General features: G+C 41.4%; 1 protein-coding gene across 1 annotated transcript in view; it reads right to left on the bottom strand.

The window, feature by feature from the left end:
- Window positions 1-610: 610 nt before the first annotated feature.
- Enpp3 (ectonucleotide pyrophosphatase/phosphodiesterase 3) overlaps window positions 611-23,225 on the bottom strand; it is a 67,681-nt gene continuing 45,066 nt past the window's right edge. Inside the window, exons 17-25 of the mRNA XM_040728183.1 lie at window positions 22,158-22,245; window positions 18,367-18,545; window positions 17,031-17,082; window positions 15,311-15,465; window positions 7,169-7,304; window positions 6,315-6,392; window positions 4,963-5,095; window positions 2,432-2,588; window positions 611-860 (exon numbers count right to left, since the gene is read on the bottom strand). Coding sequence (XP_040584117.1) covers window positions 690-860; window positions 2,432-2,588; window positions 4,963-5,095; window positions 6,315-6,392; window positions 7,169-7,304; window positions 15,311-15,465; window positions 17,031-17,082; window positions 18,367-18,545; window positions 22,158-22,245 — 1,149 coding nt within the window. The 3' untranslated portion in view covers window positions 611-689. The remainder of the gene's footprint in view (window positions 861-2,431; window positions 2,589-4,962; window positions 5,096-6,314; window positions 6,393-7,168; window positions 7,305-15,310; window positions 15,466-17,030; window positions 17,083-18,366; window positions 18,546-22,157; window positions 22,246-23,225) is intronic.

Genomic DNA, 23,225 nt, shown 5'->3' with positions numbered 1-23,225 from the left:
ATGAGGTACAAAAAAGGTACAACTATACATAATCTCTAGGTGAAACCAAGATTAAGTAACTTTTCTCAGACTGGCCTTTTCATTTCTAGGTCAAGAACCCAACAGTTTAGCCAGTGCCAGAGACTCTTGTAGGCAAACTGGGTTTCCAGGGCTACACACCTCCCAATAGAAAGGGATCTAAAGCCCAGAGATTATCATCTGTATTGGAGCCATGTTGGAACAACGGAGCATGGAAGGAAGAGTATCCACACATAGAATATTATCACATTGCTGTACATAAGGAAGGAATTTCCCGTTTGAGCCTTGTCTCTCAATGCAAAACATTCTATACTAGGGCGGGAAGATGGCTCAGTGTTTAAGAGCACTCGTGGCTCTTGAAGAGGACCCAGGATCCCTTCCCAGCACCCACACCAACAGCTCACAACCACATGTAACTTCATCTCTAGGGGATACAACGCCCTCTTCTGGTCTTCTTGGACACCAGCACACATGTGTGTATACGGGACATGGGGGGGGATAAATAAAATTATACCAAAAGGATTTTCTAGAAATTGCTAATAGAAATGAAAAGGATAGATTGCAATGAAAATATGCAATAGGATTCTAAGGATTAAGGAAAATAGAAAATTTTATTTTATGATTTTTTGACAGAGAATTCCTCATTTTGTCAAATTGCTTTATACATTCATTTAAATAATGGTTTCAAACGTGGGTAAATATGTCTTCAGTTGCAAAATTTCCGAGACAGGCTGTGCTTTTTCCTGATAAAAGTCAAGACCAGTAAGGAGTTCTATATCACGGACCCGGGCAATGTGTGCTTTAAACCTGTCTTCCACCCATAGGTCTTCTGTTTTGTTTGCCTGAAAAATGAAACACAAAACTGTTTTCCACACAACGTACCTTTTCATTAGCATGAAGATATTTTATTATTTAGGTGTCCTTTTGTAAATTTTTTATGGCCTTGGCTCTTCATTGATACAACTAAATTTTGCTTAATTGAACTACTAGTCACCATAAACTCATGCCCACAGTGTACTTGCTGCAGGCACACGCCTGTGTATGTGTGCATACATGTTCATATGTACTCATGTGAAGACCACATGTTGATACTGTGTTTCATCGTCAGCTGTTCTCCCCATTATTTTTTTTAGGGTTACTCATCGAACCTGCAACTCACTGGTTTGGTTGCTTTGAATGGCCAGCAAGCTCCAGGGATCTTCCTGCCCCCACCTTCCAGTGTTGGGATTGTGGGATTGCTTGTGTTCAACACTCCTTCCAGCTTTTTAGGCAGGTGGTGAAGATCTGAACTCAGGTCCTCAAACTTACCTGAGAAGTGCTTTATCAACTGAGCTATTTCCCTAGCCCCTAGGTGCAATTGTTTTAAAGAAATGTATTTTTAGGTGCTGTTGTTTTGTCCCTAGGTTCAGAGCTAACATTACTAACCTACATGAGTCAGTGTGAGTTTAAACAGTTCTTTATCTGTTACTACATATCAGTAGATGGTGCGCAACATTGGTTTGTGGTTTCAAACTTAGACCGAGGGCACCAAATGTGCTCGCTTAAAGTTATTTTTTCATTCACAGCAAGGTTTATAATCTATCCATAATGTTGGATCCAGATCAGGATGGGCTATTTGTTTTTAGCTGAAATCTCTGGTCTGTCTTCATCATAATTTAATACAGCTTTTCAAAATTACCAAGCTGATAGGAATGGGTAATTTCGCTGTCACAAGCAATACTGTAATGAATAACTTGGGACGTCCTCCTTGTGTTTAAGAGCATAGATTTGAGGATATATAAATGAAATAGTTAGATTATTAAACACATGTAATTATAACTCTACAAAATATTAAGCATAGCATTCCTTAAAGTGTTTATGCCAGTTTACACTCTTGTAGTCAGTGGAAGATGATCCTCATGTCACCGTATCTTCATCCAGTTGTGAGTATGAAATAACAGTTAATTGGTTCATGATCTTTTTTTAACCCATCACATCGGTGTCTCATAATTATCATTATAAGTATCTCACCTGTATTGCTATATTCCAAATTCTTATTTCCTCCCCTTACCACCCTGTAGTATGTGTGTGCTTAACACTTTATGCTTCAAGGTCCTGGGATTTTTATTTACGTATTCATTCAGGGAAACATTAATTTAATGACATCCATAGTGCAAAACTTCAGTGCTTGTGTCCAGAATAAAAAAAACTAGTTATAGTACCCTAGTGAGTATCACAGACACACACACACACACACACACACAGAGACCTTCATATAAACTTATTTATATATGCCAATCCATGTTTGATATTAATTCTATAGGTCATACATCTATAGACAAGCAAAACTCTATCCACAAAGACTAAAACAGCCCAAGTGAGATAGATGTCAGAAATCATTTTCTGGGCCCCAGGCTCTCTCAGGTGTACTCACAGGACAGCTTTCCATGTTGGTGGGTCGATGAGGGATGATGAAAGGCAGGACGTCCAGCCACCCAGGGCAGCTGTCGGGTGTGTAGGCTATGTCTTTACAACTTGTCAGCACCACAAAGTAGTGTGTTGGGATAGGAACATCAGTGTTGGCTACATGTCTGAAAACATAAATTGAAATGAGTTGACATCATTACAAATGTCTTTTTTTTTTCAGCTTTAAGGAAATGCCAAGGGGAAGACTTGCCAAAAGGAGTAAGTGGAAAACATGGTTATATGGAAAGTGTAGTTTTAGCCTCGTCTCCCACTTCAGCTAGCCAGAAATTCCTAGTCGAATTCTAAGTGTGGTCATCCTAGCATTATAGCAAAATCCTAGAACACAAGGAATTCTGCCTTCTGTGTTTCCCAAGTCTGTTGGCCTCTTGCGTCACAGGAGTACCTTGTAGTGGGTTAGGTGCTAAGGACAAAGGGTCCCAACCCCCGTGGCTATGCTCTTCCACTGCATGAGTGGAGTCATCTGCCCATCTCAGACGCTCATCTAATCGACTTGAACATGGAGGTGTCCACAGGGTTCACCTGAAGGTAAATTCAGATAACTGATGGTGCATGGGTGTCCTTTCCAGTAACACATAGGAATTCATGTTTTAAAGTTTTGAGTGAAAAATAAAGATGTTAATTGAGTCCACTAGAAGAAATGTGTGAACTGGGATAGACGGCAACGTATTCCTGATTCAGAGTCAGGCTGTGTGGGTTCCCATTCTGCTGTTTCCAGTGTATTAGGTAAAGACTCTACTGCACAAATGCTTAATCTCTCTTAGCCCTGGCTTCCTCACTTCTGCAGATGGGCTACAGGAACCTAACATCAAGTTGTTTTTGTAGATTAAGCAAAGCCTGTGTGCGTAAATGCTTAGAAAAGTACCTCCTCTGTAGTAAAGAGCTTTCAAATAGCTGTTAGACTATTTCAATGAGAATATTTGATGTTAGCAAATGATGAGAACCAGAATCGACTAAACAATGAAATGCAAGTCAGGCATGGTGGTACATCCCTGTAACTCAGCACTCTGAGAGACAGAAGCAAGAGGATCAGGAGTTCAAGTACATCCACAGTGACATAGTGAGAACAAGGCCAGCCTGGGCTACATTTGACCTTGCCTCAAAAACAAACGAATAAAAATTAGTGAAATGAAAGAGCAGGAAACAGCGTAGGGACTGGCTCCATGCTTAGTCTGAGTTTTACATTATCAGAAGGCATAAGTAGGAGCTGAGCTTTGCCTGATGTGGGCTGGGATGCTTCAGTCTTTGTGTTGTTCGTTTGTTTGTTTGGGGGGGAGGTCAGTATTTATTTATTTATTTACTCATTTTTTTGAGACACGGTTTCTCCGTGTAACCACTCTGGCTGTCTTGGAACTTGCTTTGTAGACTAGGCTGGTCTTGAACTCACTGAGATCCATCTGCCTCTGACTCCCAAGTGCTGGGATTAAAGGTGTGTGCCACCAGCACCCAGCTGCAGTTCTTCTGTTTTATCCTTATGACATTTTGACAATAAAAGAAGCAATGGACAAGACTTCTTTCTGAAACAGCAAGTGCTAATACCCACAGAAGTGCATCGGTAACTCTTAAAAGTCTATTGTAATCAGGGTCAGTATTAAGGTGTAAGTTTGGTTCAGCCGGTTTTCTACTGAAATCTATTTATATCCTCTACTGAAAAAGACTTTTGTGGACTGCCCACTGTATGTGTGAAATTTACTAAGGTAAACTAGTCTTTACTTGATTTTTTCCCCAATCATAGCTGGTTCAAATCAATATTCATTGATATTACTCTGATTTTCTGCATCTCTTTTAGAAAATCTTGTCTTGGTCCACAGTTAATAAATTTTTCAATAAAAAATTTTAATAATCTTTGCCTGGAACTTTTTACAGTAGCAACTAGCTTAAATTTTGGCCATATGTTTTTTTGTTTTGTTTTGATTTTGTTTTTTTGTTTTTGTTTTTTGATAATAATTAGGGAATTTAAGTTAAAAATTGACAGAAATTATGTATAAACTATGTAATATAGAAATTATACACTTGTGGGAACACCAGACCTTGAGCAGAGACCCACTTCCCCTTCTGCCTGGGAGTAGGCAGCTGTAAGACAATGTTTAGTAAAAACATGTTTACTAAAAATGATACAATAAGTTCCTGGGAAAGGCCTTCCCACGGAAACCGCCCTGACCTCGACCTTGTCCAGAGACTAACCGCACCTTCAAAAACCCACACACATCCACCTCTGGTGAGAGCAGAACCAGCCAGGGGAGAGGAGAGAGCAGAAGCTTCTCTGGTGGGAGCTTTTCTTAGGAGGTTTTCTTGAACCTTTTTGGAGCCTGTTTAAAGTTCTCTTTATATCATTAAACGAGTCTCTGTGTTTTCAATACCCGACACCCTCCGCACGTTCTCGGACACAGGCCGCGCAGCAGACGTGACATACACTACCTGAAGTATTGAGATTTTCCCTTATAATATTCTATTGCTAAATCAAAAAGTTAAATTACTTACTGTGAAATTTCATCTGGAGCATCAAAATGGCCATCATAATTATAATCAAATATTGGTCCACTAACCACATTCACTCCATTTCTTTCCACAGCATATTTTATAAGGAGAACCTCATGGAAGTAATCCCACATTTCTAAAAAATAAAAGAATGAAGTGTTAGTATTAAGGCATCTGTACTGGCCTGTCCTTGGGGTTCTGACAGGATATGCCCTCAGCTGCAGCCACTAAGAGCACCACCTGTGCACATTCACTATGTTCCCTTTTAAAAGGGCCCTGCCCACCTCCAATCCTTCTTTCTCTTTCTCCTTCTCTCTGTTCTCCCTCCCTCCATCTCTCCTTCCCTCCCTCTCTTTCTCTCCCTCTCCCCCTCTTTTCTCTCTCTTCTGCTGCTTCTGTCTCTGGGGGCCAGTCTCCCTCCTTCCCTTTCCCCTTTTTTATGATCCTTTTCCCTATTAAAAAAAACCCTCTGCTTGAACCCTGTCTTCATGGTGTCTTTCTGTCATGTGCCACTTTTCTTAAATTACAACATAAGGTATTTTAAAATATCTGCTTCTCCTGAATGCTTGGAAGTGTTTTCTTGTGTCAATGCATTTAAATAACATCACATTCCACTTCAGTAACTGTGAGCAGTGATTGGAAGATTCTACAAGGTAGTTCATGTAGCAAAAATAAGCAGCCATGCTGGTGATAACTATTGCTTTAGGTTTAGACTTGAAATTAGAGTAAAATAAGTCTTCAGATTCCTTCAAACGTGAAGCAATAGTCAGAACACACATGCTGTCTTATTAATCATCATCCTGTGGTATATTTACACTACTTATGTGAACATTAGCAAAATTAAGCTTTATAAATAGCTCTCAATAGTTAAGAGATTAAAAACAAAGTTTTAAAAATTATCAGATTCTATCAGCGAGTCAAAATCTTGGTTAGTTGAAAAGAAACTACATCAAGAATTTTGCACCTGTATTTAAACTAACAGAATAAAATGATTAAAAATCAATAACAAACTGTAGTAATAAAACATAGGTTCAGTTTGGCAATGCAAGGAGTCACTTTATTAGTTTAAAGTTAATACATATGTACCACCAGGTCTGTAATCCCAGCTACTCTGAGGGATTATAAGAAAAAAATATAACAAGGTCAAGGCCTGCCTGAACTACAAAGTGAATTTAAGGTCAGCCTGCTCAATTTATCCAGACCCCTATTCCCAAATAAAGAATAACAATGGACTGAGCATATAGGTCCAGGTGATAGGGCAGGGCAGAGTAAGGGTAAGGATGGCATGTTTGTCCAGCATATGTGAAACCCTGAGTCTAAAGGCCACTGTGGGACTGGGGAGGATTGGCACTTACTTTTGAATTCTTCATACATTGGAACCAAATTACTTGTAATTAAAGCATCATACTGACTCTCATTAGCTCTTTTGATTGCTGTAAAACAAATGAACATATATTTTACTATAGAACTTCAGGTTGACTCGGTCTTTGCTTACATTAATCCTCTTTCTACTAGAAGTCTCCAAATCTCTAAAGGAAGAATCTATTAGTCAACTGTCTTTGTTCATGACTTAAAAAAAAAACTAGAGTCACATACCAGGAGCAAACCATTCCCAGAAACTGAAATAGTTTAAATTCTCTCGAAAATATGAAAATGACATTCCCTGACAAACAGAAAAAAAAAAAACTCAAGTTTTGGAAAAATCCCACTGGTTTTCATGTGACCCCAGGAGAGATCCTTTCTTTAAAAAAAAAAAAAAGTTTGAGAGTCACGTGAGTGCATAATGTACAGGCCAAAGCTCTCAGGCACAGAGCCAAGCTGACAGCCAGGTTCCAGGCCCTGTTCTTTGCACCAAGAAGCAGCTGCATCCTCTGCAAGGACTGACCTTGGCTCAGGCGGGATGCCAGAGATAATGTTGTCTCAGATGCCTGTGTCACTTTCCCGATACCCTTCAGTTGTAAAATTAAACTCAAACCTGCTGAACTCTCTAAACATCTGGGCCTGATTAGAGCTAACCTGTGGTTCCCACAGAAAAATTTATTAATCTTTAAGGAAGTTGTTATACCACCGCTGGCCATCCCGTGACCGCCGAAGCCTCTTAGGCAGCCCAAGCAGGTCATTTGGGTGGGGAATATATGTTTAACACACACGCCACATCCCGCTGATTGAGGGCTTCCTAGTTGTTGCTCTAAAAAAGAGTTTCACTAACCAGGAGGATAGAGGAAGCCATGGGTGATATTCTTGTCTGCTAAATAGAAGGAACATTTTTGGCTCTCAGAAGGAGCAACCCTGACATCAGCCCGCAGACAGTCTGGGACAGTGGGAGGAAGGGGTGATGTGTCTCCCTGTTGGAAGAGAGAAAAGGAGGAAAAAAATTACACCCACAGCTGTGGCTCACCCATTGCCTTATTTGGTTTACAACTTCCCTAGACTGTTTTTCATTTACCCTCTTCCTATTTTCTTAGTGAATCAGGTCTACGCCAGCAATGGGAATGGATGTATTTGGCTATGTTTTCTTGTGTGGTTCCCTTCTGGTTAGGGGACTCTGGGAGGACAAATCAAATATGCCTTGGAAAAGAACATTTGCAGAATCAAAACTGAACGGGGAGCAAAAGAAGAATGGGGACTATTGCTGGAAAACAAAGTCTTTCTCGGGATTAAACTTTTCTGTCGGGATACGCTGCGTGTGTAAATGAGAAGTGGTGGAAAGCACTGGGGCAGGCAGGATGGCTCAGTGGTTAGCAACACTGGCTGCCCTTTGGTTCAGTTCCCAGCATCCACATGGCAGCTCGCAACTGTCTGTAACTTCACTTCCAGGGAACCTGACACACTCTTCTGGCCTTGTGGGCCCCAGACAGGCAGCTGGTGTACATATATGCATGTAGATAAGAATTAGATACAAGCCAGGCGGTGGTGGCGCACACCTTTAATCCCAGCACTCGGGAGGCAGAGACAGGCGGATCTCTGTGAGTTGGAGACCAGCCTGATCTACAAGAGCCAGTTCCAGGACAGCCTCCAAAGCCACATAGAAACCCTGTTTCAACAAACAAACAAACAAACAAACAAAAAACAGATACATTGTTTCTAAACTGGGCAAAAAGTTATAATCAGCCTACAAATAGCTATAGTTATCTAAACATATAATATATATTTACATAGCATGCATATAAAACACATTTCTTATAATACATGTATTACACACAACTATATATATATGTGTGTGTATGTATATGGAGAGAGAGGGAGAGGGAGAAGGAGAGGGAGAGGGGGAGGGAGAGGGAGAGGCGGATCTCAAGTATACCTGGTTGACCTTGAACCTGCTATATAGCCAAGAACGACTTTTAATTCTTGATCCTCATACCTCCACCTTCCAAGGCATTACAGGCATGTTCCCCAAGTCTTATTTACATGGTGGTGGAGAATGAAGCCAGAGTTTAATGCCAGCTGGGAGAGCACTCTAGCAACTGAACTTTATCCCAAGCCTCCAAACACATCCTTATTTTTGAAGTAAAAATAAATTTTGTCAAATAGGTTTAAAAGGTATAATTTCCTTTTTAATCACACTTAAAGACTAATACTTGACCTCATGCACAGGATTATTCTGCAAATGTGACTGATTCCTGGGCCCAACACATGCATGATGGCGATACCTTATATGGTCGCCACATTTGATAAACACATACCCAAAAGTAAGTAAAAGATGTACTATTTGCTTCCATTTACAGAGGTTTGGTATGTTTATTCTATACTATACTTGATGGATATTTTCCTGAAAAAAAACTTGAAATAATGCATTTAAAAAATTATACTAAACTTGTCCTGTTTCTTATTCACTGTGCTGTGCTTATGGTAAATGTTAGCTAAAGTGTCTATGTCATACATGTGAGGTCAAAGGCAGTGTTCTCTGAGGCAGAAGAGCACGTGCCACGGGTCTAGAGCAGGTAACAGTTGAAGATAAGGGAAGTCGGGAAGCCAGTTGAGCACGGGAAATGCTCGCACACTGCAATGCTTCAGCAAGAAAGCACTTCTCAGGAGCTCAGTACAGTTCTCATCTTGATTAAATATGTACTTTTATCTTTGCTTTCTTTTAAAGCTCATAAAGACACATTAATAATGAAGACACAGAAGAGGTTACAAGAGATACTCAGAAGCTGGATAAAAACAGGATGGAACTTCCTTTAGAAGACAAAGAACTAAAAACCTGATCTACCGTATATGTGACTCTGCTCTACTCCTAGGTAGTTTTGCCTAAAGGACTCCTAGCCAACATGTCACAGAGAGCGTGAAATGCCATGTTTACTGCATTGTGATTTACTAGAGCTGTGCAGAGGCATAGAGAAAGAAAACATGCTACATATGCATTCAGTCATAAAGAAGAATAAAGTTACGTTGTTCCAAGAAAAGCAGATGCAACAAGAGATAATTATATTAAACAAATCTAGGCAGTCTCTAAATGGCAAATAGTGCAGGCTTTCTCTTATGTGTGGCTGTTATATTTATATAGATATGTAAAATCATACATATATATATATATGACATGAAAGTAGAGGACAAACTATCTAGGGCAGCGGTTCTTAACCTGTGGGTCATGACCCTTTTGGCTGTCACATATAAGATATCTCACATATCAGATATTTACATTACAATTCATAGTAGTAGCAAAATTACAATTATGAAGTAACAATGAAATAAGTTTATGGTTGGGGGTCACCACAACATGATGAACTGTATTAAAGGGTCTCAGCGTCAAGAAGGTTAAGCACTGGTCTAAGGGGATGAAGGACTAGCAGGATGGGGGAGACCCGAGGAGGTGGGGGAAGATACTCTGTGTATTATATATGTATATTATGAAAATGTTCTTTGTGCACAGCACCGTGCACAGTGATTATGCAAAGTGGAAAGAAAATTGAATGCAGTAAAGAGAAAAAATGCACAGAAGTTAGAAAGCAGGTAAGCAGGAACCAGAGAGAAGAGAAAGTAAAAACTTCAGGGAAGCACAGAACAATGGTGAGAGTTCAGAATGGTAGAATTCGAAGTCTCCTAAAAACAGAGGAATATGGAGGCCTGACTGAAATCAAGAGGGGAGCTTAAAAATCTATGGAAAGGGGGCCCGAATAGAACACTCCCTTCTGCAGAGCGCAGACTACAGGCTGCCATAGTAAAGGGCATGGTATCCACGCAGCAAAGAGCAGACGTGCCAGATGGATATGAACAAGATGAAACTCTGCTTAATGAGTGGCAGGTCCCACCCCCATTCCATTACCCCATGTGGACTGTAGATCGCACACATCGTGGGTTGGATTAGACATGCCCTTCCTTGGGGAAACAAATTAGCCTGACAATAAAACGTAATAGTTGTAGTTGGAACTACAAGACAAGACAGCCGCTCCTCCATTTAATCAAACTGCGGAACCCAGTGAGTTTGAAAGCATAGACCACATAGCTCAATGCCTCGTACCTAAAAAGTGGGCTGATGGGGCTGGAGAGATGGCTCAGAGGTTAAGAGCACTGGCTGCTCTTCCAGAGGACCTGAGTTCAAGTCCCAGCACCATATGGTAGCTCACAGCCATCTATAATGAGATCTGGTGCCCTCTTCTAGTGTGCAGGCAGGAACAATGCATACACAATAAATAAATAAATAAATGTTTAGAAAAAAGTGAGCTGACAGACAAACAAGGAAATTCCAATATAGAAAGCAGAAGAAAACCTTGAGACAGGTATGGAGATCTATAGCATTTATATGCTAAAGAACCAGAAAGTAAAAATGATCAAAAATAGAACGTAAAAATAGTATGATCTAGAAGATGTAGAAGATACATCTCAAAAAGTAAAATAGAGACAGATAGGTAGGAAAAAAGTAGGGAACTGCAACATTGGCCCATTAACATAATACATTTAGAGAGGAAAAAATCCTCTAAAATTCAAAAGCCTGCTAAACCACCAATTAAGTATAAAACCAGAATAAAAACATTTTGAGATATGTATAGTGTCTGCAGTGGATCACCTTGGACTAGGGATACAATCCACGTAGTTGTGGAGCATTTGTCTAGTATGCATGAGGCCCTGGGTTCAGTTCCCATCATCTCACAAAGCTAGATGTGTGAGCACGTGCCTGTAATCCTAGCATTCAGGGGGTGAGGACAGACACAAGGACAAGAAGTTTGAATTAATTCTGGGCTACATGAGACCCACTGTCCAAAAAAAAGTGCCTTTTATTCTTCCTTTCTAAGAGAGGAGAAAGAAGCAGCAGATTAACTATACCTTTAAAAAAAACTTACCTTAAGATGCAAGGTCTGGAAAGCTCATTTATACAATTTCAAAAGCATAAGAAAATGTTCTTGATGATCAGTTCCTCCACTTGGCAATAAAAAGACACGCGGCTATGTTGTGAGCGAGGACATTGATAACTGAGCCAGTCAGCTCCATAAACACCCGGGGGAATTGTGAGCTTTTAGATAGGTTACACGTTTCGTGATTTTACTATAACATCTCCCGTGGTTAGTAAGTTTCTCTTGAATAAAGCTATTAGAGTGCAACTCCCCACAGTTGCAATCATGAAAATGTTAAGGAGGGAAGGCTGTTGTGACACGGAAGGAGACTGCAGCGTAAAATTTGTGCACCAGCGACTCAGTCAGCTGGTTTACTGTATTATCAAAGTGGAATACACACTGGGCTGAGGGAAATGGACAGGACGGTTGAAGCTCAAAAGTATTAAAAACGTTGTCATACGCTCTCTGCTAACTGAAAAATTTCAGATTTATTTTTCACACATCAAACCTGAACCCACAAAGGGCCATGCATTCAGACTAGGAACAACAGCACACAGCCTGGTTCCTAAAGGTGGGATGAGGCAAGAGGCAGCCCTGTCCTGGGAGACTGCAGAGGTTGACACGTCCTATGAGAAGGGGTGTGCTGATGAGCCTTTCCTATCACTCACCATCTCCACCCCACCCCCAGCCAGCTCCCCTGCAAAGCCTCAACCCCGCATCTTCCCAGAGACCCTGAAATTTCTGAGCTCCAAAGAGAGGCAGGAGAAACAATAAAGAAGATGCTGTCAGAGACTCGGAGAAAAATACAGACTTCCCACCTCTCAAAGTCCTTCAAGAGAAGTGAAAATGAACATGGACAACAAAGATGCTTTTCTTTCCATTCTGGTGTGGGGACCGAACAGGTCTCGATCAGCAAGCAAACACAGTTCCATTAAAGTGATCGATGTCCATTACCTGTGGGCTGCTCACAAAAGTTATAGTGTGTAAAGTCAACTGCACACAGCTGGATACCTGATTGTACAATTTCTGTTTCTATGGAAAAATTACTTGTAGTTCAAAAAAGGTCTGGGGCACATATTGTCCCTAGTTACTTAAAAACTTACAAATGTGATTAGGTCATAATTTATAGACCCCAAGAGGGCCTTATTTAATAGTTCCCACTCAGAGGTAGGGAGTTGCTTCAATAGCAGGAACTTGCAGCAAGTCTGAAGTCCCAAGCTCCGATCCCAAGAACCCACACAGAGCCCAGCACTGTAGAGCACATCTGCCATCCCAGGGCTCCTGCAGCAAGATGGGGCGGAGGCAGGAGAGACTCTGGAAGCTTGAGGTCCAGCTATCCTCGCTTACTCAGCCATGGACAATAGTAGCTCTGTCTCAAATAAGGCAAAAGGTGAGGACCAATACCTAAGGTCAGCCTCTGACCTCCATGTGGGTTTCAACACTTATATATGAACATACAGACACACACATACACATGCACAGGAGGGAGAGAGAGAGAGATTTTAAATGATGTGGGAGATGTGTATGTATGCCATGTAATGCATAGATATTGTCCATATATATGTATATAAAATATATGTGTATTATAGAATGATAGGCATTTTTCAATTTTACCTTTTTAATCAATAAAAGTTTTAATTTCATAGAAATTAATGAAATATCTCCTTTAAACAGCCACCCATGGTTCTTGCTTTATTTTCATCATTTTTTTTATCTAGTTAGATAAATAACTCTGAGCTTACTACTGAGTAGGCCCAGAAGCAACATCTAAGTTAACCCTGACCAGATTTAATGGCCCAGAAATTGTTGTGGGAGGACCATGATTTCAAGTCACAATTCCTCCCCCAGAGCTCTTCTGCGATAACAACCAAAATGACAACGCCCACCAAAACCACAGAAAAACAAAGACACCCAAAAACTTAAAGACCAACCAATTGCACCCATGCTCCAAAAGCGCTTATTTGAAGCCTGATTTCTCAGACACAGAGCTGATCCCAGACATTTTATGTGAAGCTCCAAACATCCTCCTGTGTAATTTTCTTGAACCACAACACACAGACAGAGTAATTTCTGAATTGGAAAGCAGAGAATTGCTAGAATCCCATCCTGTCACGTGGCGGGGTGAACACACAAGCACCTCTGTGGGATCAGAGAATGGACAGGGTCTTTTGGAAACAGAGATGCTATCTTTAGAATATACCAAAGACCTGCGCTAACCACCTAACCTGAACCCAGTTACAATCTCTCTGCCTTTGGCATCCTCCACTGCTCTAGGAAATTCAGGAATGCCAGATGGCAAGGGGAAGAAGCATCAAAAACATGAGCACCACCCCCCCTTAACCCCAAGCAAGCCCTGCCTGCCTGGACTTTTCATGGTCAGGGACTGGATAAGGAGACTAACCTTGGACATGCTGACCCTCTCAAAAGCAAACACAAACTAGATATTATTTTAAGGAGCCTTGGAGAAAAACACAAACACCTGGATAGTGTGCCCATAAGAGAGTAACACCAGCCTACGTGGGAACTCTGGTGACAGTATAATATTTACCACACTGGGAAACAAACAGTAGCATCCTGTTAGCATGGCCACAACTGTATCATTCACTGTTGGTTGTGAAGCTGGCTTTCATGGCCCAGACAGCTTTAACTGGTAGTAGAAAAAAATATGCTTCTTTTTCTGCAAATTTCCTTACTTGGACCAAAAGGAGTAGATAAACTAGATGCAGCCAGTTAGTTCCTCTCTATAAAGGAAGTGGTATCCTTAGCAAGAGCAGGAATCGATTTTTTTCTACACACACACACACACTCAGAGAGAGAGAGAGGGAGAGAGGGAGAGAGAGAGACAGAGACAGAGAGAGAGAGAGAGAGAGAGATTTCTTCCTAGCTGTTTCTTCATCCTTCTGCTTGGTGGTATAGCTTTGTCCTTAGAGTGTTGAGAGTAATTCACCAATACATTCCATTTGGTGAGCAATTCCCAGTTGCCAGTTCCCAGACGTTGCTATTGTCCCGTAGACTTGAAATAAAACCTTTCCCTCCCCTAAAGGAGATCATGGATGGATATTTGGGGCAGACTTTACTTTCTCTACAGTTTCCTGATTGCTAATGAGATTGAATGCCTGGAATCACTTTTTACTGTGCATTTTCTAAGCCACTTGCCAGTCTCTTGTCTATGTATAAGGGTTGATTATCTGTCTTAGACCCTAATTACTACTCGCGATACTCATAACTCATTTCTATATCCAATGCAAATTCTGTCCCACCAGTGATTTTTTTCCATTCCACACACATTAGCATGAATATAGCCTAATTAAATGCCCTTGTAATTTTGTTAGTATTATTCCCCAAAGTCCCAAGCTCATAAAAATATAAATAAAAAATATGGATTTGCTATTCATATTTGGGTCTGTAAGTCAGTCAGGAAGTTAACTTTGTATGTAGCCTGAGTCAGGGATCTAATATTTTAATGGGTACCTAACCATCCCAGCACCATTTAGAGGATCGGGAGTTTGCCAGATTGTGAAGAGGGAAGGAGATTTACACAAGCATGTTCTCAACTTCAGGCTAAAGACACCTGCGACGCAATACTTATGTACGTATAATGTTCTAGAGCCCTAGATCCTTCAAGGGACGGTTAGACCGCATTTACATTGTGACTTTCACAGCTCACAGCTCACAGCACACAGCACATAGGAAAGCGCTTACTAAATAATCAAAGGGACAAGAGCCTTATATAAGTCACCATAATCTCCATGGTGCACCCGGCACCCACTCCAGGAAGAGTGGGCAGATGTCATGACCCTCCTTTTGCTTCCGTTTGAAATGTCCTTCTCTCCCTCCTTAACCAGTCAGCAAACTGGCCTAAACTGCTATTTCTAATTTCTTCAGGCACAACACAATGTCTTCCTTCTCGGTACCCACACACCACCTGTAAGGGCCTGGGTGTAATAACTGCAGTATTACTTTATAAGGGGCAGGGAGTCAGTACTCGCTTCATGAACTCTTCAGCAAATCAGAATTCGGCCCTTAGGTGTTCAGCGTTAGAATCTTTCCATCACTCACTGATCCCTGGGCTCAATGCTTACCGGCTTGGGCAGTGTGTATGAGCTCCACAGGGCCATCTTCATAGCTTTGCCGAATCCACTGATGTATTCCCTATGGTAAAGGAGACAGTGATCTTTGTTCCTCTGTGTCACCCTGGGCCTTCCAAATGGCAAATTCACTTTCACTGTTGCTGAGACTAAAATAAAAATGACATAAAACATTGTGACAACAACAAAAAGGCACACAGTCATTGCCACTCTCCAGCTGTGGATTATATGTCGGGTAATTGGATTAATATTTTAGAGCAACTATATGAGATAGGCTATCATCTCATTATACCTCTGACAAAAGTAAAGTTCTGACAGGTAACTGGGCAAAGCCAAGGGGCTCAGCAAAGACCTGAAACCTGTCTTCTTTACCTCCTTATTGTTGAAGAGCTTAAGAGAAAAGGAGACTCAAAAACAAAATGCAGATAATCCACCTCAATACTGTCATACTCATGGTGACATCCCATCCCCCGGGTGGATGGTGATTGGAGCTTTTAGGTCACAAAGTGTAACTCTCATAAACGAGATTTGACCCTCAGAGGTGAGACTGCAGAGTGATTCATTACCAATTCCTGCTATGTGAGCTTAGGATGAGGAAGCAGGTCTGGGCTGTCATGGAATCTGCTGGCACCTTGACTTTGAGTTTCATTTCTAGAACTTAGTGAAGCAAATTCCTGTGGTTAAGTAACCTTGTTTACAACTTTTTTAACGTCCTGAAGAGCTGGAGAAGGTTTATTTTTATTTATTGATTGGTGTTTGTGCTTATATCCTGTTACATAACTCAGCCATAACAGCTTAGCGATATCTAGAAAAATTATATTTAAACTGAACATATGTAAGTTTTTTCTTATCATTTACTCCCCATATAATATAACACAATGATTATTCTCATAACATTTTATATCATATTGGATAGTATAAGTCATTCAAAAAATGGTTTAGGGTTCATATAGGGATATGCAGAAGTCACACATACTACACCATTTTCTGGAAAGGTTTCAGCATTTTCAGATCCAGGGTACCCACAAGGGGTCCAAGAACAATCCCCTATAGATATTAGGGATGCTTGTATCCAGATTTTTTTTTTGTTTTTCGAGACAGGGTTTCTCTGTAGCTTTGGAGGCTGTCCTGGAACTCACTTTGTAGACCAGGCTGGCCTCAAACTCACAGAGATCCGCCTGCCTCTGCCTCCCGAGTGCCAGGATTAAAGGCGTGCGCCACCAACGCCCAGCGTTGTATCCAGATTTTATAAATGATGTAACTGAGGTACCATGAGTTTTGTACTTACAAATAATACATAATGGTAATATGAATGCAAAAGATACTTGTAAATTCTCTTCATGGGCTTTAAAAATAATCTTTACAACACGAGGTAGGTAAAACTACTGTAGATGAAGACACAGAGGCACAACAAACTTAGGTTTGCCCCAGGATAGACAGTAGGAAAGCTACGAAGTTCAGGTTCAAACTCAGTATTTTAACCAGTTCACATCTTCGAAAGGGAATAAAAGACATGGATGAGTTACAACCATTTCAAGGATGCTCCTGGGAACACTGTAGTTCCAATTAGAATTCTATGTTTGTTTGCCTGCTTCTCTTGTATATTGTCCATAAAAGTCTACATTCAAAAGCCTTTGTGAGTTTCATTTGGAAGCCTTCAAAGAGCAATGCTATATATTGTTAACTCTAAGTGTCACAGTTTCCACTGACTTACTGTCTCCTTCGCTGAGATTTAGCATTTGATTGACTTGTTCTAGTTGAGAATTCTGGAAGATGAGAGAGAGACAGGGAGAAATAAGTTAGTGTTTTAAAGAATGACCAAGAATAGCTCTGCAGCAATGGCACAATGTGTTTTACTACTGAATAAAGAAGCCAGACTAACTTGAGATTACATTCCAATTATGTCACCACTCAGAAACACAGAGGTATTTCTGCCCTGTGTGTGTGTGTATGTGTGTGTGTGTGTGTGTGTGTGTGTGTGTGTGTGTTTGCAAAGATATTGTTAATGGGAAGAAGCATCTTGATAACAGCTGGAATTAAGTTGGAATGACAGATGCATGAAGAACTTGTTAAAATTCAGATTCTGATTCAGCAAGTCTGGAGGATGGTCTGAGATCTCACATGTCTTTCCAATTTAGAAGAGATGCAGAGGCTAGTTCTGAGGCCACATTTTGAACAGCAAGAGGCATTCATTACAGAGAGGGACACTGGGGTTACAGTAAGATAGACTAGGTTCGCAAGATCCAAGTTCTCTTGGGCCCTGTTAGTCTCTAAAACATAGAACAAATTACCCATTTATACTAATGATTTTTCATGGCGGTTCCACTGAAGCTATCTGGACCAGGAAGTAGGAATACCATCTGAAGATATATGCACAGAAAAAAATTTCACACACCTACTAGGATCTTTTCCTATGGACTTAAATCATTTTTGAGAAATTTTATTGGACTTCTATCCTTTAATGTCTTCACCCATAGCAACGAGGTCAAGTCCTACCCGTACCACTTATATTTTAGGTTACTCTTCTGATTCCTTGTCCCTTGGTCTCCTCCTAGCAGGAAACTTTACCTTATCCACAATGTCCTGGGATCTGAAGACTAACTTCTGGACTCAGTCCAGAGCCTAATCTATTAAAATGACCATCTCAGAATATACTGCCAGCTTCCCCAGTGTTCAATTGCCTCCTAATAGATTCGACACCACTGTTCAAAACATGCCACACAGCACACACCCTACTGAGTGTGTCTAAAGCCAGATTATAATCCCTGCTCCCTCTAGTCTAAGTGGCTGAGGAGAGCATCTGATTCTTAAACTGTAAGAAAATGGTTTGCAAGGGAACTCAAGAGAGCTGGCAGGATTACTACTTTGGATGTCTAAGGTGAGTTAACGCACAGTAAAATGACTCTGTCCAGTTCACAGAGCATACTGACATTAGTGTATCCACGAAGATAAGGGTCAGAGAAACAACAGTTACCCGGTAAGCAGCCAAGCCAGAAGACAAACTCGATGGCCCCTTTACATTCTCGTAAAGACATGAAACTGTTACTTACAGGCTGCAGCACACTGCATAAGCAGTCCAGTGTGTCCGTAGGCAACGGAGCAGTGAAGCGGCAGGTAGAAGGTGCTGACAGTTCTCCTGCGTGAGATGGCTCATAGAACGGTGCCTTCAGAAGATGGTTTAGACTGCCATGTGTGCCATTGTTTGGTGCTGGCTGAATGTGTAGAAGATCTGTTTTTAAAAAGTAATAAGTTCGGATTAGCTTGGACACGCAAGGTAACAACTCCTTTGTGGAGTATGGGGGGCCCCCAGAGTTTAACGCCTGTTATAAAGTCTGTTGTGATGTACTTCCATTTTACAGATATGACTTAGACCAATCTCCATTTCCCAAAGTCTCCAGCCTCTTGCCCATCTACACTGGGACACTCCCCATAAAGCACCATGGTAACCTCCATGAACTTCTACTCCTCTAAAGAAGAGCTTCATTTCTTAAACAGTTACTTTGTTCTTTACGCATAACATGAGTGTTAAGTACTGAAAACTATACTCATTGCTATTTGTTTGTTTGTTTGTTGAAACTGACTCACTGTGTAGCCCTGGCTGACTTGGAACTGGCTATGTAGACCAGGCTGGTCTGGAACTCAGAGATCCACCTTCCTCTGCCTCCCTAGTGCTGGGAGTAGAGGTATGTGCCAGCATGCTTGACCAAAAATGATGTTCTTGGAGCTGGAGATATGCCTCAGTGGTTAGAAGCACTGGTTGCTGGTGTAGAAGACCCTAGTTTAATTTCCAGCCTCCATATGGCAGATCCCAGCTGCCTGTGACTCTACTTCCAGGGGACCCAATGCCCTCTGACCTTCTGCAGGCATGGTGCACAAAAATTCAGTGGGCATATATATATATATATATATATATATATACATAAAGAAATTCAGTAAACTTTTTCAAAAAGTTATATTATTAATAAAAGCTCATTTCTGGAAGTTAATTTAAAATCTTAGTCTATTTATATAATTACAAAAAATTCTCTAAGGATAAATATTTTTTAAACTTAAATTAAGAGGCCAGTGAAATGGATCAGTAGGTAAAGGCAGGTATTTATATTGCCAAAACTGTCAAACTCTATTAAAAATCATCATTAGTGCAGATAATAAATTCTTGTTTTCCTCTAAATGAGCAAAGACGTTTGGGAAGGAGCGATACAACTCCCCGTTAGTAGCTGTTGGATTGTCTCATGCTTCCCTTCCTGCCTGGAGTGAAAGGACGCCGCCTAGCGAATGCTTTTGTGCCAACACCACTTATCCCAAACACTTCACAGATGCCTTCCCCCCCAAAGACTGTAGCGGATGTCCTCTGCTCCTCAAGGCAGAGCCGCAGACACGTTTCCAACCCTGCCTAATGAACTTTGTATTGTCACAACACACTAGGAACTGTCGTTGATCCTGCGGTCATTGCCGCCTGGGTCAGAGAAGCACCACTTCCATCTAGCTGTGACTAGCACTGCAATTGTTGAGAAGCCTGAGTCTCGAAAACTGTGATTGGCCCAAACAAATGGCTGTGACTGGTCCAAACGGGTTGCACTCAGGGAGTGGGCTGAAAGGTAATCTCCTGCACTGCCTCCCCTGATGCTGCAGTATCAGCCCTCCCCCCCCGCCCCCCGACTCCCAAGGTTTGTCTAGCATGAGCTGTCCTTTTGACCTATTGTCAGTATTGCGGGCTTGTGCTTGTAGTACAAAGAAAGCAAGCTACTCCGACTAGTCTGGCACCGACCAAGCTGAGGAAGCAGCCTGCGCAGAGATAAAAGCCATGGGAAGAGAAAAGGACACACACGGTGAGGAAGTGGGCAGTCAACACTGACGAAGAATAAATGGCTATATGGTACCAGAGGAGAGAACATGTGGGCTTTGGCCACCAAATGAGTTCCAGAAGGCTGTCAAGTCTCACAGTCTGGGGTCTAAAACCCCTGGCTGAGAGCTGTAAACACTCCTGCTACCAAGGGCCAAGAAGCCTGATACACAAGACCTGCATGAGGACTGAACACTAGAGGGCGCCACGTGACTGCTGCAGTTGATGGTGCCGCTGCTAATCAAGTTCTTGTAGAATTCGTAGAACTAAGACCAGAGAAGCCAGTGAGTCTTGAAGAGCTCCCCCTGCCTACACAGGACTTCTATCTAGGTAGAGCAAAGGACCCGCAGGCAACTGACTCGGGGTGACGTGACAGCAAACACAAAGTCCATTATGGGGCTCTCAGAACAAAAAGCACACGTTTCCTGGAATGTGTAAGATCACACCCAGCACACAGATTTCTGACCCTTGTCTCTCTAGACTGCCCCTCTCCCTTCCTAAAAGCCCTTTGTAACCGAGAGCCCCTGAGATACATGAATATATGAGATGGAGTCTCTTATGTCTTTCAGAACAGTTTGACTGAACATGCTCCCTTCCACTAACTTCTTCAACCTGTTTATTTTCTGTAGAGCATCCGGTGCCATGAACCTTAGATTCCTGTGACATTCTACCACCTAAGACCTCCTCAAGTCCTGCCAGTCCGGTTCCTTCTGATCACCGATGCAACAAGGCCAGCATCCCCGATCCAAGCCCAGCTATGGGAACCAAGGATTTAAGTTGTTAAGGCTGTAACAAGGCTGTTTTAAGGTTGTCGACATTTACGTATGTATTTGTCTACCTATTTATTTATTTATTGTGATGGGGGAGGGGCGTGCACGTGGGGATCAGAAGACAGATTGTGGGGATCCGGTCTCTCCTTCCACCACACATGTTCCAGGACGGAACTCAGAAGGCAACCTGCTGTGCCTCCTCGCCCAGCCACCACCTCGTGCTTACACAGAGACTTTTTGTCTTCTTAAGTCACATTCAATTATGACAAGCCAACAGCGAGATTAAGAAAGACAATAGTGAGTCTGTCCATGTCCACCTGACAGTGAAATCGCAGCTCCTCCCTCCTCGGACGTTCTAAGCGACACAACCTGTTGATATGGTCCGCTAAGGCAGGCAGGTAGCAGATTTGGTTCCTGAAACACTAATTCTTTATAGTTTTTTAACAGTGCAATAACAAGTGTCTTGCAAAATGAGACTTTATTACCCGTTTTAGTTCCAGAAGACTTCTTGTAATAATAGGAAAACACTTTTTAGCTGAGTTTGTGTGTGTATGTATATATGCATGTGTGTATGTACGTTTGTGGGGGGGTGCAGGTGTGCATGCATGTGTGTGCGTGTGGAGACCAGAAACTAATATCAGGTTTCTCCTTCAACCTCTTTCAACCTTATTTGAGACATGGTCTCATAGTGAGGCTGAGTCGGTTGACTAGACTGGCTGGCGAGTGAGCCCCGGGGATCTGCCTGAGTCTGTTCCATCAGTAACTGCCATGAACTGCTTTATCCCCATGCTCATGCAGCGAGCAGTTTAATGACTGGCATATCTCTGAGGACTCAGGTATGTTTATTTTTTCAAAAATTAGAATTGTTATTTCATTTTTCTAATTTTTAAAAATTATTAAGTCACTAAAATATTTAAAAACTTGGCTTCCTAAGATACAAGATTTATCATTATTCGTAGCCCAGGCTGGCCTCGAACTCGTGATCCTCCTGCCTCTGCCTCCTTCAGCAAATCCTACCGGCGTGCACCACCACAACCGGCGATTTATCATTATTCGTAAAACAAAAGGAGTCACTTATGTAACCAAAAACTCTAAGAAATTTTCCTTATCTTTCTCCTTCCCATCTTCTTAATACGTGGCAGGTAGCCTTCAATTTATTCCCAATTTCTAATCAGAAATATATTACAAACACTATATCCTTGCTGTGAGCTGACTTAAACATACTCACCACACAGTAGATTATAGACTTCAATATTTTCAAATGGTTCGATTTCAATTTTCTCTTTAAAGCTGGGTCCGTGTGCCAAAAAGATCGCCTACATTGTAAGAGTTAAGTTATTACTAGATGACATCTAATTCACAAGTGTAGAAAGAGACATACATACATTTCTGTTGTGGAATATTTGTTTATGCTGTGAAAACATGTCTTTGCCAAGGCACATTCTGATTGGTTTAATAAAGGTCTAAATGGCCAGTAGGTAGGCAGGAAGAGGTTAGGCAGGACTTCCGGGGACAGAAAGGACTCTGGGAAGGAGAAAGGAGGAATGAACCTGACACACTGAATGGGATAGACATAAAAGCCACATGGTAGAACATAGATTAATATAAATATAGGTTAATCTAAGTTATAAGAGCTACTTGAAAACAAGCCTCAGCCAAAGGCCAAGCTTTCAGAATTAATAAGTCTCTGTGTCATTACTTGGGAGCTGGCTGTCAGGACAGAGAAAGACTCATTACCCATTTCTTTCTGAAACAACACCCTATTTTCTCCTTAGGCCTCAGTAAGAATTTCTTTTAGGGATGAGAAATGTAGTTTTAAAACAGTTTCTACCTGTGATCTGTGCAATTGCACTCAACTGTGATGTGAGCTGTATTTGCCCTGTCTTAACCTGCTTCCCCAGATCCTCACATGCAACAGATTAGGAGGAATTCAGCAACAGTAGGAAGACTATCTCATCATAACTCCTGGACACCTAGAAGGTACACATTAAAAATCTGCCATATGCTAATGTGCATTCTTCCTGTTTCTTGCATGTCTCTGCTCAAAGAGTGTAATACATGAGGGGAAATGCTGGTCCTTTTAGAGTTAAACATCTGCACAAATTTCTAAATTCATCTCTTTCTCTGACACCTCTTCATGTACTTGTGGGGTAGAGAGACCTAAATATTTTTATTCTTACTTAACTCATTGAATAATTGGCATTATTTAACAGATCTCATTATTTAAGATTGCAAACAAGTAAAGCCACAAACATAGAATTCGTTTTGGTTCATGGACTACCCCAAACAATTAACT

The sequence above is a fragment of the Mesocricetus auratus genome, unplaced genomic scaffold (assembly GCF_017639785.1).
Source record: "Mesocricetus auratus isolate SY011 unplaced genomic scaffold, BCM_Maur_2.0 Super-Scaffold_100018, whole genome shotgun sequence".
NCBI classification, from domain to species: Eukaryota; Metazoa; Chordata; class Mammalia; order Rodentia; family Cricetidae; genus Mesocricetus; species Mesocricetus auratus.
The sequence above is the reverse complement of the archived record's forward strand: the minus strand, read 5'-3'. Positions and strand labels throughout refer to the sequence as shown.